General features: G+C 37.1%; 1 protein-coding gene across 1 annotated transcript; it reads left to right on the top strand.

Annotated features, from left to right (window-relative positions):
• Positions 1-331: 331 nt before the first annotated feature.
• Positions 332-13,539, top strand: LOC129760466 (uncharacterized; the record flags this gene model as incomplete). The annotated part of the gene is made up of 3 exons (XM_055758107.1): positions 332-1,984; positions 13,073-13,281; positions 13,404-13,539. Coding segments are annotated over exons 1-3 (409 nt in total), but the record flags the coding sequence as incomplete, so codon positions are not given.
• Between the last annotated feature and the right edge of the window lie 1,103 nt (positions 13,540-14,642).

Genomic DNA, 14,642 nt, shown 5'->3' with positions numbered 1-14,642 from the left:
GTTTCTCTTTGGGAGGGAGAAAGTTTGTGCTCGGAAAAATTCCGCTCAACCGAACATGTCGCCAGTCGTCGATCGCTGTGGAAATGCGTGGCCACCGAAGGCCACCTAAGCAAATCCAATTTGAGGAAAATCTTTCCACTCGTCGTCGATGGAAAATTCCCAATCCATGATGGCATGGGTGAGAAATTTCCTGGTTCTGATTCTGAGCGAGCGATTGATGAGAGTGTTGTGAGTATGGAAAAGCCGAAGAGTTTTTCTATTTTGGTCTCGGGAGCACAAGTCGGTCGTGTTTGGCCACCCCGGGTGAGGGCAAGTGCCGTAATTTTCATCCCTTGGATCAGTTTCGGTTCCGACAAGCGTCGCGAAGGAATGTCGTGGTTGGCTCGTGGCCGCTGCTGTTGTTCGTCGTCGTCCGTTGCCTCGAATCATTCGAACGGATCCCATGGACGGCAAATTTTGGTTGCCCCCGGTGGACAATCCGTGCTGCCGTGTGACGTCGTCGTGAATATGGTGAAAAATTAGTGGTTAGGCAAAAAGAAATGCCCACGAGAGATGTTGTTGGGAAGTTTGTGAGTTTGTATTTTTTGTTTTGCGAGTGAGTGGGCCCCGTTTGGCAATCACAGTGGGACGAAACTGGCCACTGGAAAATCGATATTGCTCCGCTTGATGCGGTTAGTGCACCGTTGTTGCTTTTATTTGGCCAACAGCGAAGATTGTTATTTATGAACGGAAGAAGGTGGTATATATATTATAATTTTTTTTTCATGAGTGAAATGGGTTTCTTCCCCTCGAGGGTGGCAGACGGCAGGTGGCGGAACCGGAAGACCACCACAAAGAGTCTGAGGCGGAACAAAGTGAAAACGACCTTCGGATATGAATTGTGGCAAAAAATTTGAAACTCTTCGACAACGTCTTCGTCACGGAAAAATCCAAGCAAGCCAGGAAAAAGTGGACGGAAATAACAACGACTAAGCGTGTTTTTAGCATCGTAGCAAGCGAACAACAAAAAAGCACGAGGTACAATCATTTCAATATAGAGGATTAAATCCTTACTCAGCAGAATTCCATCAACGTGTTTTACCGTGAAACGGATTATCATTTTTGCCAGCTGCATCACCAACAGTGCCATTGCCAAAGGGATCTCTCGCTAGGAGAGTAAGAAAAAGCGATGATGAAGCTTTAATTTCCGTGTCACCAACCACCGTGGCTGTTTTGGGATGTGGTGAACCAGCTAAAGTCAGTGCTGCACTAGCAGAATGTTGGTGACCTCTAATCAGATTTCAGCTTAAGTGAAGCGGAAACGTGCTCGAGTGTTACGCAAAATGCATGAAGGCGGCAGCCATGTATGTGATATAAGTTAAGCTCAGCAGCTAACTAACTGCGACTGATGGGTGGTGGAATTTAGATCCGGAACGACGCTCCAATCTCAGTAGGCTAGGCAGGCAAATCGACGACTGCCTTCAACCATCGCATAGGGCTAAGGTTACTGAAGCCTACTTTTGTTGGGATTAAAGCTTTAAGCTAAACGACGTCGTTGATCCAGAAAGCGAAGCGCAAATATGGGAAGCAACGCCAAAACAACTCGCGTGACTGAACAAACCGGGCTAATTTAGTGGGTGGTGCTGAAGAGAGAGAATATTATAAAAAAAACCAAACAAACGAAAAGTAAGACAACGAAAAACTAGTAGCACATTAGCAATTGTTCAAGTTTGCCAAAGGTGGTAAAAAAGTGTACAAGTTGGGCCATAAAAAAAAGAAGTAGCTACCCGAAAGGGCAGTTCACGACGGATTGCACAACTCTCGGCCCCGAAGTAAAGAAGAGCTCCAGGACCTGCACTTCCTCCACAGTCTGATCCCCCCGTTCTTCGTTCGGCTAAGCTAAGCTGAACGAACAACGGATCGGAACGGAACGATACGGAAATGGAATTCATGCAAAGGAATATAATCATATCGCTTTTGATCTTCGTCTTCGGACTGGCAAAAGGTGAGCCTTTGTTTGAACCCCCCACCCGACCTTCTAGAACTAAAACGATCCGACTAGGTCGAAACGAAGTAGGCTGGCTCTAGAAGGATTCTCTACCCCCAGCCGAGCCGTGGCCTACTGTGTGATTATGTAATTAAGCAAGTTGTATCTGATAAAACTCAGCACGGTGGATTATATGTTTTAGTATTTTTCTTCTTCCATCGACTACTCTCACTCTAAGTTCTGGTTGTTTCGCGTTCTTGACAAGAACAAGTTTTTCCTTTCACTATTTCACGCTATGTCGGGCGAAAGACGAAATTCTTCCTCTAATTCAATCGTCTTTCTCACTCTCAGACCGACGTTCAGTTGGTTGGTTGTTAGCAGTTTAGCAGGCAGTTGGTATAATTTTGCGCCCAATCGTAGATTCCTAGTTTGCGATGGGCTGCCGATTGTAAGCGATTGTTAACAAGATCATTACGGACAACGCTGCCGCTGCCTGGGTGTGTAAATGCGATTAGGAGGTTCGCACCTTACTGGGTACTAATCCAAATGGAAGTTTATGAATTCGTTGAACGTTAGGCTTGTTTGGAAGGATTTTTTTTAACGACAAACGCCAATTTTCGAAATTGTTTATTCATATTCAATCGTTGCCCAACCTGCTATTATTTCAAGAAATTGATTTTAAAAAAGAATTCAATTTATAAAATAAAATCACAACACATCGTTGATTACTGTTTATCAAATATTGCCAAAATGGTTTCGGGAACCGTTGCCTAAAATCTAAAGCCTAAAATACTATGGGACCATTCAAATATTACGTAACGCTTTTAGGGGGGGGAGGGGGTATAGCAGTTTGTTACGCTTTGTGGATTTTGCTAAGAAATTTTGAGACGAATGTGTTACGTAGCAAAAAAACCAAGCCCCATTTTGTGAACTAAATTTACCGCATAGTTTTGGTTTTTCGACGTAAGTCTCTCCGAGAATGTACAAAAACTTGAAAATTCTTTAACAGTTTGAAAATGATGTTTGTTTATTGAAATGTTTCAACATGTTTTCAAAACCATTTTTTCAATATATTTCTTCTGGATCAACCCACTTTGCATTGAATGTTCTGGGGCAGCGCTTCTACTTGAAACAAATAATCCCATCCAATGTCCAAAAGTGGAAGCTTTTAAAGAATTTGAATGTGCCGAATCGAATGTTCGGAAGCTTCTTTTGTAATTTTGACCGGAAGCTGTATGACTAAGGTTGCCAAATTGCCCGGTTTTATCCGGGTTTGCTTGTATATTTGATACAAAATTTGGGAAAAGTCCTGTCCGGGCCACCCGGGTAACCGGGCCACCCGAATTAAAATGAAAAAGTCCGGATTTTTTCAATTTATTTGTCAAATCAAATCAAACAAAAAGCCTAATTCTGTTGTAAAATTTTTGTATTTTTGCGTCTTAATCAAAAATTTTTGGGCAAGTTTTACATAAACAACCATGAAAGATTTTTTGTAAGCCTAAAATACGATTAAAATCTGCTGATAAATTTCAATGGAAATATTTTTTTACAAGTTTTTATCTTGATTTTTGTTTAGTTATTCCTATTCTAAATTTGTTCGATATCCGAAGAACAAAAATAACGTCGGATTTGTTTGACTCTTATGTTTAAATCAATTTATTCCAATATTTTCCATTTTAGATGAATCAACAAACAAAATTATTGATTTTTCATTATTTGGTACTAAAAACATCTAATTTCTAAGCAACTTATTTCCTTTTCAATTTTTTTCTATCCCGGAATTGAGCTATGAACCAGTACTTAAAATGTGTGAGTGATTGTTGGAAGAAGGCCCAAATGTTTGATTTGTTTCCTCAGCGTGTAGAATTGGAAAATAAGGAATCAAAACAGGAACAGCAAAGTGTCAAGAACAGTGAGGCCAGCCTATGCGTGAATCGACCCATGATAGAAGCATTGCCAAACGCACATCTTTTCAACAAAAACCAACAAACGAAAAATCGAAGGCTAAATGAATTCGATGGCAAGTAACCTGAGATAATGAGAGGTCATTTTCGAATTTCTCAAACTGTAAGGTTCAAAAACCTTTTTTTTTGGTTCAAAACCCATTCATGATTTATTGAGTTTGACTGAACTGCCTTCAATTCCATTCAAAAGTCCGTTATCTGATTAGATATTAAGTTACGGTCTTCGACAGAGTTCAGCAGAAAGAATCCTTTAGAAAATTTACAAATTGGTTCGAAAACGAACACTCTGTTCCAGAGTTGATAGAAAAATCATTATCGTATTGCAAAACAAAATTCAATTTTTCCATTCGAACACAACTTAGCTTGCCAGATTGCCCAGTCTTATAAGAAGTTCCGGACTTGCCCGGATATTTGAAACTATATTTGGAAAAGCCCGGTCTGACCTGGATGCCCAGTTTTCGTTGAAAATAGCCCTGAAATCAAATATTAACGGTTTGTTGGAAAGCTGAAATACAATTTTAATCTGCTGATGGTGTGTTTTGATGGAAAAATATTGATTCAAGCTTTTTATTTCTTGATTTTTTGTTTAAAAATTCCTCGGTTACCTAAACTTGTCAAAATATTTCTCGAATTTCGGGTTTCAAATTTGGAAATCACATTCTCGGATTTGGCAGGTTTTTATATAAAATAGCCCGGATCTGCTCGACCTTGTTACGTGCCCGTATTTTTCCCAACCCCGCGCTTAAGCATCTCTTCTATCTAACTGTAGTACATTTTTTTTTTTCAATAAACTAATCCAGAATGGTGGTATTTCTAAGACAAAACTATCGATAGATTTTTCAGATTGAAAAACACATTGACTAAAGATTTCTGAGGCTACTAAAATAAACATTTATTTTTTAAAAAAAGGTCCATTTTCAGTTTACTCATGTTTTCAAGCTTCTGCTAGCTGTTGCTATAGACAACAGCTTGTCAAGCAATTTTTTATTGTAAAGGTTTCCATATTATTAAGTTTTGAACTATCTGAACATCTGAACAAAATGTTAATATAATGATAGGTTTTGGTTTATGCCGATTTGAGTAAAATTAGGGTTTATTAAAAAAGTAATGCATTAGATCGCAGCATTTTTTTTGCAACCTTTTGCACAATAGCGCAACTCGTTTCAACTTCGTATGGAAATTCATATAGACATTTGTATGGAAATATGTATGGAAGACCAAATTTAAGTACAAAATACCCAGGAAATTCAAACAAGCTTGAAATGAAGTTTGTCTTTCATCATTAGTTTATCCTATTCTTAAGGTTCAATGTAAGCAAATATGAGAAGAAGCTAAGTATTTTATGGGCAAATTTCATGTTTCGTAAACGTGAATGAATGGAATCTGAATGGAAGATAATGAAAACTAAAATTCCGTTTAATCAAACCTTGATCGAAAAGAAGTAATATTTCTCACTATTTAATGACACATTTATCAAAAACTATCACCATTTTTTCTTTGAAATTGTTTTAGTCAACATCATTTCGTTTATACATTCGTTTGAAATATTTGTTAAGAACTTTGGAGTGAATTTTTAAATAACCATAAGAGCTAAATTAAACAATCCCTAATGATGGAAATGTTACTAGAATAGGGGCACGTATGTAGCTTGAAAGACTCTGCAGTAAATTTTACTTTATCTTCTCACTCTCTGACATTGACAAGTTTGTGGAAAATAAATGAAGATAAAGTAATTGAAGCTCTCAGAGAAAGTTTCATTTTTCCATTTGCGTTCTCGTAATCGGCCACATGATGCGTTAATCAATTCAACAAGAACTATCTTATGTGAAACTGAAGAAGTTGGATATAAGCTTTATAGTCGTGGCTCCAGAGAGCGTCAATATTCGTGATTTTCTTTCAATCGTTCAGAAAGAAAACAGAACCGCTTATTGCCATAAATCTAAGATTTCAATAATCTCGAAACACGATAAATATATTAACTACAAGGAAATAAATCGTTTGATAAGGTTCTATAAGAGATCCGAGGGTGCTTCAAATAAATTGAACAACATTGTTTTACCGCACTAAATAAGTTTTCTTCCAGCGACTAAACACCTTCATGCTACTTTTCCGGACATTCCACACATCAAGCACTTTTCTTAAGAACCCAAACTCAACCAAGCAACGAAAAACTATTTCATCAAAGCAATCGAAAGATTCCTTTTAATTCAACCACGGTAAATGAAAAGTTCACATACCAGTATATCGATAGCAACTTACTACCTTCTTCAGTGAACGTTTTCGATTGATGAATGTGTATCGTTTCCCTCCCTTATATTATCCGAGTTAGGTAAGCTACTACTAGGTAGCAGAAACCTCCGAATGCTCGGCAGTTGTGCCGATGTCTGTTTTTTTGGGTCTACCTACCCTATTCTGGGTGTTTTCTGGTAGTGCTAATTTACTTTCTACCCGTTTTTGGGCATTGTCAGGTAAATTATTGTATTTCTTTTACCTAAGAATTTGAACAACCAAGTGTGCCCTGGTCCGGTGTCTCCGTTTAAGGGGGGGGTAGGGTCTAACACTTTCAAAAAATCGATTTTTTTATTTTTTTATTTTCTCATTGTAAAACATTTCAAGAATGTTGTGTCAAATTTTCAAGTCAATTGAAGCAAAACTGTAGAAGTTATAGGCCTTTATCTCCTCCTAACTAATACTGCAAGAAAGCAAGAGCAGAAACTTCAAACGCGTTTTTCTCGAAAGCACATTTTTTAAGTCCGTGGACATCGTCATTTGAAAACTACTAATCCGATTCTTTTCAAATTTGGAACATATTTTCTACATATTAAATACCAGACCCCAACGTTTTTCTTTTTTGATTTTTTTACTTTGGGTAGATTTTAGAGGTGAAAAATGGCGGATTTTTTAGTGAAAAATCGTAGTTTTTACTTCAAACAGCCACAAAAAATTCATAAAAAATTTTTTAAGTTAAATAAAAACGTTGGGGTCCAGAAAAAAATCTATTAAAAATATTTTGCTTTGATTTTTTGACTTCAGATGATTCTGTGCTGAGATACAGTGTCCACCGCAAATCCTGTTTTCTAAAAGGCTTCCTCGAAAATGCTCCGTCACCGGCTCATTTTTCAATATTTTTCTACGAAAAAATTACTAAATGTTCTTTTAACAATGCTTTGTATAATGCAAAAAATTTGAATACATTTGTTTGAACGAAAGCTCTAGAAAAAAAATCGTGAAAATGGTGTTTTTTTATACCCGTTAGACCCTACCCCCCCCTTAAGAGATGAACTGATTTTTCATTGAAGATTTCAATGCTTTCAGCAACATCCAATTTCAGCGAATTACTATTTAAAGACCGGATCAGCGAGACATTTCCTCGATCAATAGAGTGACCAGATTCACATATGTGTAAAGCTACTGCAGATCTTGATCAACGCAGTCGAATTGCGACACAAGTTGACAAAGTTTGATATTGAACTAGTGTTCACTAGCTCTAATAATCAACTGAAATCCATCTTAGGATCGACTAAAGATCCAGTGGAGCTCTTTCATAGATCTGGTGTGTACAAAATCAGTTGTTCCGACTGTGATAAGGTGTACATTGGACAAACCAAAAGGAAATTGATTGATAGATTCGAGGAACACATGGCTATAGCTAGATCTGACTCAAAGAAGAAAAACCTTCCTTCACAGAATCCTAGATCTGCAGTAGCTTTACACATGTGTGAATCTGGTCACTCTATTGATCGAGTAAATGTCTCGCTGATCCGGTCTTTGAATAGTAATTCGCTGAAATTGGATGTTACTGAAAGCATTGAAATCTTCAATGAAAAATCAGTTCATCTCTTAAACGGAGACACCGGAACAGGGCACACTTGGTTGTTCAAATTCTTAGGTAAAAAGAAATACAATAATTTACCTGACAATGCCCAAAAACGGGTAGAAAGTAAATTAGCACTACCAGAAAACACCTAGAATAGGTTAGGTAGACCCAAAAACAGACAACGGCAGTTGAATCATTCAACCAAGTAGGCTCACAACACAACAGAGTATTTCATCACGTCGTTACGAAGCCACTCGTTTAGCAATTTTTATAAATTGAGCTTATTTCATGGGGGATTTACAGAACTCCGGTCAAAAACTTTTCGGCATTTCCATATCTATTTTAAGTGGAAAACTTTAAGATTTTATATAATTTTCGCGGATGGAGAGAAAAACGCGTTCGATTCAAGATGCGTCAGCATAAGTAAGGCTATGATCATTTAATGTCCGGGCTCCGGGCACTTCATTTCGGTGATAGCTACATTCATAAAATTTGGATATGCAAAATTTTGGCAGCATTTGTTTTGTTACGAAATCTTGCCTATTTTTTAAAATTTTTAAATTTACGTGTGTTTGAGATATTGACGATGCAAAAAGACAGGGTAGAAATAATAATTGCACAATCACCTCGGAAATTCTTCATTGTCGACTTGAAAACTCATGAAAAGTTGATTTTTTTGGAATTTCTTTTTTCGCCCAAATGCTTAAAAAATATAAGGAGCCACTCTAGGATGCTCGATTAATGAATAGTTTTTGAAACATACACGTATGTGATTGTCTGGATTCTAAATGATCATAGCCTTATTTCTGATGTGAAGTAAGTACCTAGTCCATGACGAAAATCCGGTTGTTCAACTGGGAAAATATAATTCTGATGAATGTAAATCATCATTCTATTTAAAAAACAACTCTCTCATGTAATTTACTCACTTGTGTTCAATGAATTTCATTACAATGAATAAATAAGTTAAAGAATGAATTAAACAAACTGAAGCATTTTTTCCAGGTTTCAAAATTGGTGTCACTTTGGCAGTTCATCAATTTTTGTCTCGCAAAAACTTTCAAATACATTTCGCCTTAAAAGAATATAATAAAATTAAAAATATATATATATGTGCATCAATTGGACTATCAACGTTTAAATTTTATAAATATTTGGCGTTAGTTTAAAGAAGTAGAAATTGCTTTTTCAGAATTTGAGGTATTTTACAAACATGGTTTTGAGTAGGGTTCTTAAGCTATGAACATTTAGTATCCGGGCACTTCATTTCGGTAATAGCTACGTTACTAGAGCTCCGATATGCAAAACTTTAGCAACGTTGTGTTATTTAGTCCAATCTTGCCTATTTCTTTCAGATTTTAAACTAACGTGTGTTTGAGATATTTACGATGCAAAAAGACATGGTAAAATTATTTTGCACAAACGCCTCGGAAATTCTTCATTGATGCCTTAAAAACTTATGAACTGTTAATTTCTGGATAACTGAATGCAGACCTCTCAACTATGCAGTAAAACCGTTTCCGGCAGGCGAAAAGTGTTGTCTGACTAGTGGACACCAAGTGAATAATCAATAGTGAGCAGTTCCATAGATCGCAATCTGTGCAATCGATTTTCACGCAATGTGACAAATGTGTTCTGGTAGACAAAGAAATTTATGTTTAAACCGAATTGATATGAATTGAATTGATGATCGTTGATAATTGCGTCAACGAATGGTTTTTCAGTCGTATTAAATACTGAAGATCATCATCGATCAAAGGTTGATTCAATTTATAATATAAATTTCATTTTTTAGCACTTTGCTTCATGGCAATGCTTTGAGTAGACAATTTGGTGGGTTTGAAATTATAATTAATGACTGCTAATCGCATTATGAAAAGCAAAACCTTACGACAAAAACAGATCTCGGAAGCTGTATACGATATTATTGACAAAGTTTGATTGCGTAGTAATGGACGACGAAACCCACGCCAAGGCAGACTTCAGACAGCATCCGAGACAAGAGTTTTATAAAGCAACCGGATGGGGAAAGGTGGCAGACATTTTCAAGTATATTAAACTATCAAAATTTTCCAAGAAACATCTCGTTTGGCAAGCTATCTGTAATCTGTACCATTTGCTTCAAAAGCTACATTTTCAATGCAGCTGGGACTGTCAACCAGGAAATTTACGTAAAGGAGTGTCTTAAAAAGCGTTTTCATGACTTGTCTGTGCGGATTTGGCATCCTGCCTTTATGCAAAAAAAACAGCCATGAAATGGTATGCCGCCAATTCTTAGCTTGCACTTGCACGCATTTTTTTTTCCAAACTAATACACATTTGCGTCAGTATATCGGTCCTAAAATGAATTTTCCTTATACATGTTCCGGTATGTTTTATCAACTTTTATTATCATATTTGCTGTTTTCTCTCAATATTAATTACTTTTTGGGACTTCATTTTTGCTGACTGTTGTTTTAAGCAAAAAATTTTCGTTGCCATTGCGAAATTTTGAAAATCCACTTCAGATACAACACTTTTGATACCCCTCTGACCATTCTAATAAAATGCTAAACCGTTTTGATGATGAATTTTCTGAAAAGGCTGATGTTACATTAGACTGGCCCATAACAAAAAATATCCTTATATTCCACGCGGCACCTCCTAAGTTGGTGCCTTTAGCTGAAAAAATTACTTTCTGAAAGTTTCAGATCATTTGGCAGAAGCACTAGCTGGCGCAAAGGTCTTGAAATTTGTATGGAGATTTTCGGCAAAATGTATGAATAATCGACATACTTTCACCCTTTGTGCTCTAAAATATGTTTCCAGTATGCTAGAATGCTCAGAATTTCAGGAATTGTAGTTCAAACAATGACAATCAAGTTTGTAGAAGATTGTAATAAGATACAAGTTGACGGTGATGAGTTATCCGCAATTGAATGTGTGATTTTTTTTTGCATTTCATCGATATATCGGGAACGTGTATAGGTGGATTATTAGTACTAACTTGATCGCATTGCCACACAATGAGAATAACAGATAGAAAGTTTGTGTCCTGGGCAAAGTTGCGAAAAAAGCTCTGACAAACATTATTGTATAGCATTAGACACAACACGTGCTACGCCGCACCGCGCAGGAAAAGTCTTAGCTGCACTGCAACATGGGCAGGGGCCCGAATGAGTAAGCGAGTATTGGCTGGGCTGGGCTAGGCAGCAGGGGGTGCTGGGGATCTGGCCGGGCTGGGTAGCAGCAACACGGCTCATCTGAGGAAAGGCCTAAAGCAGCAGCAACTGGAAAGATGTCGGCTTGAAGCGGCGATCTTCACTATGTGAAGACGAAATGACAAATGAAACTGCGACGGCGCATCGATAGCTCTTTTATAACTTCGGATCTAGTGCAGTTTGGGTTTTTTTCGCTCGGGTGTTTTGCGCACCAATTTGTATTTGCGCTTTATTAGTATTGGTGTACCAACACATAGCCGACCCAAAATGATGTACGAAAAAGATGTCTGGTAAAGAGGCGTTTTTCGTGACGCGAGATCGGTTCGCGAATTACAATTTGCCCCCCTATAAGGGTATATACGGACGATAGTATTGACAAAAAACTGGCCTCAGCCATAACCTCAAATTTTGATTTGCTGGCGGCCTCACCAGTGATGCTAGGTGCGTTACTAAAATCGGTATTTGCTTGTTTTAAACTAATTATAATATTTCTCAATTGATAAAATTTTTTAACTATCAACAGCTAAACGTTTGAGTTCATTACGGGGCGTCCATAAATGGATGAAGATGAGCTATCTTTTGCTGATGAATGTTCAAGGTGAATTAAAAACATCTGAAATATATTTTCATGTACTGCTCGGTAGATTAAAAAAGAGTTGTTTCTAACTTCTAAACGAATGCAAAATCATTTACTGTTACAAACAAGCTTAAGTGAAAGCACCGTCTTTGTTGAATTTGAAAATAATCGCCTGCATGCTCTAACTATTTTAAACAAATCCACATAATTCGCTTCTTCGCTTAAGTATGCGTTACAGTAAGTTGTTCTTTCGTTCAGATAAATGATGCGTTTAATTTCAAATTCGAATATAAATCTACGGAAAAGTTGCAAATTCTCAGTACTCATGAAAAGGTTTCTCAATAACAATGCTTCTAATTGCATAATCATCGTTTTCCAAATATCAATACACTTGGCAGCCCTGAACACCCAAAAAATCTAAACACGAACATCTGTGTATCACTTTTCCACAGGGCGAATTTGTCGATTTTAGTACCGAAAAATCGCGTTTATCGTGCGCCCTTCTCAAAAATCGATTCTGTTCTCCCATGGTTTGAGGTTAGGGCTGAGGCCTTCTGTTTAAGTGGTGTTCGTGTAGAACTGTCAATATATCCTAATAGTGTTGCCGTAAGACGTAATTCTACGTCAAAAACTACTGTTCTGTTTGCAATGTTAAAACTTTTTTCAAATGATCGATTTTGAGTTGATAATGCCAAACGATTCGTCAAATTTAAAACCATATTTTTGTGATTTTTTCAGTTTTTAAGAATTTTATTTCCATACTTTTACGCTACATAAGAAATTCAAATTTCCGAAAAATATATGGAAAATGGTCAAACACAGCAATTTGTAAGCGTGTTTTCTCGAAATTAGTAGTTTTTACGTTGAAGTTGTAAAATAACCCAAGCCTTTTATCACTTATTTTATTTGAAGTAATTAATATGTTCCTACAATTCTCAACAAAATACAAATATCAATTTCAATGTTGCAGATAACGAACAAAGGAACTACTATGATACATAAATAACTGATATTATTTTATATAATGGTGCACCATTTGAAGCAAAGCTTCAAGCGATTGTCCTTGTATTTAAAATTTGCTCTTGAAAAAACAAACTACTGATTTTTCTTGAATTTTATGAATTTACTTTTCAGGCGCCTATGCAATATTAACTACAATTTTGTTTTGACTCAAGACGCTTTAACAATTCATCATCCATTCAAATCCATATTGCCATAGCTAACCTTTCTTATGTTCAAATGTTTTGAAATTTAAAAAAAAAAAAACAAACGAACAAAAGTTTGTCTAGTTTTTAGTATTCTTATTATTTGTTACTCAAGTTATTTCACAGAAACTTTTTCGTGTTAGGAGAACGGTGTGACACAATATTCGTGTCCTTGAAAGTTAATCCACGTGTCTGAAACCCAAGTAGCGTGAACTTGTACTTGAGAGCCTCAAAATCCCAGCGAATATTTGTAACTTCCAAAACTAATCCCAGTACCTATTATTTTACCAGCAAGCGAGAAGGACCTACGCAATAAAACCACGTTGTTCTCTGATAATTACAGATATCTGCTTCTGCTTGCTCCTGACGGAAATCCGAATACCGAACCACGTGGCCAAAAACACAACGGTGGAACTGGACTGCTTCTACGATCTGAACGGCGAGGCGCTCTACTCAGTCAAATGGTACAAGGATGGTAACGAGTTTTACCGATACGTTCCTAGGGATAATCCACCGGCTCAAATTTTCCTGCTGACCGGGGTGTCAGTTTATGTGAGTGTCATGTTGTTGTTGTGCGAAAGTCACTACGCCTGCGAATCGGTCGGATATTGAATGTTGTTTTGCTTTTTCGGTCTATTCCCGTTCCCGTTTTCCACTCCTTGGAAAATGTACAGCTCCAAAATTCGACTGCAAATAGGATAGTGCTAAACAATGTCACACTGGCCACATCGGGACGCTATCGCTGCGAAGTGTCCGCCGAGGCGCCTTCCTTCCAAACCGTGTCCAGCCATGGCGATATGGTTGTCGTTGGTAAGTTTCCATGGATCCTTGGTTTCGAAATTCCCGCCAAACCGTCCAGCGTTGCATGCATCCCCTGCCTTTTCGTGTGAAGTGAGTGAATGAAGTTGATGAAAACTGCCCTCGACGTCGTCGTTGTCGTCGCTCTGCGAAAGCAGCAGCGCGACTCGGCTTTGGCAGAATAATACAACGATCACAGCAAGCTCTGCGAGTTTATTGAAATATTTTGATTAAAGCTGGGCGGCTTGACGAGTCTGTGAAATGTGGGGGGCGAACAACTGGCTCAACACTAGGGGTTCCCATGACTTCTAAAATACAAAATCACGGCTAATTTCAAAACAAAATTGAAACCGGGTGAAATTCGAATGATCAAAGTCGAACCTCAATATAGAATCTCAATTTTGAATCAGAATTATTTAGGTACTGAACCTGAACCACGTATGGAAAATTTTTTTTTTGATTTTTTTTAACTAATTTTTGTTACTTGCGATCGTGACCAAAAATATTTAAAGAAAATGGCACAAAATTAAAAGTACTTTTCAATATCCCAGCTTTAAAAATTTTTTCAGTCACAGTAGGCACTTTATTAGAAGTGGGTTGGTAAGTTCACGTAATGTGACAAATTTTGGCTTCATAAGACACAAAATTTTAAACGAGTTTTCAAAGGTTAGCTAACTTTGAACTATTTGTTATATGATTTTAATCGCCGTGATTTTTTATGATTATAATTTTAATGGCATGTGCGGCGGAATGAAAACTAGAGAGAATTTTATTTTATAGAAATTTGAAAGAAAGGTGGATAGACAGGCATTAGTGCGCCAATAGGAGAAAGCTTGATAGGTGTTGAAATTTTAGGCTAGAGGGCATGTTGATGAAAAGCTCCCATGCCCTCTAGCCTAAAATCTCAACACCTGTCAAGCTTTCTCCTATTGGTGCACTAATGCCTGTCTATCCACCTTTCTTTCAAATTTCTATAAAATAAAATTCTCTCTAGTTTTCATTCCGCCGCACATGCCATTAAAATTATAATCACTTTGAACTATTTGTAAATTGGAAATTTCTAAGATTCTTGATACTTCTACTTTCAATCTGGAAAACTTATTGTTATTTAAATC

Source organism: Uranotaenia lowii, unplaced genomic scaffold, assembly GCF_029784155.1.
Source record: "Uranotaenia lowii strain MFRU-FL unplaced genomic scaffold, ASM2978415v1 HiC_scaffold_618, whole genome shotgun sequence".
Taxonomy (NCBI): domain Eukaryota; kingdom Metazoa; phylum Arthropoda; class Insecta; order Diptera; family Culicidae; genus Uranotaenia; species Uranotaenia lowii.
Note: the sequence above shows the minus strand (reverse complement) of the source record. Positions and strands in the feature narration are given on the sequence as shown.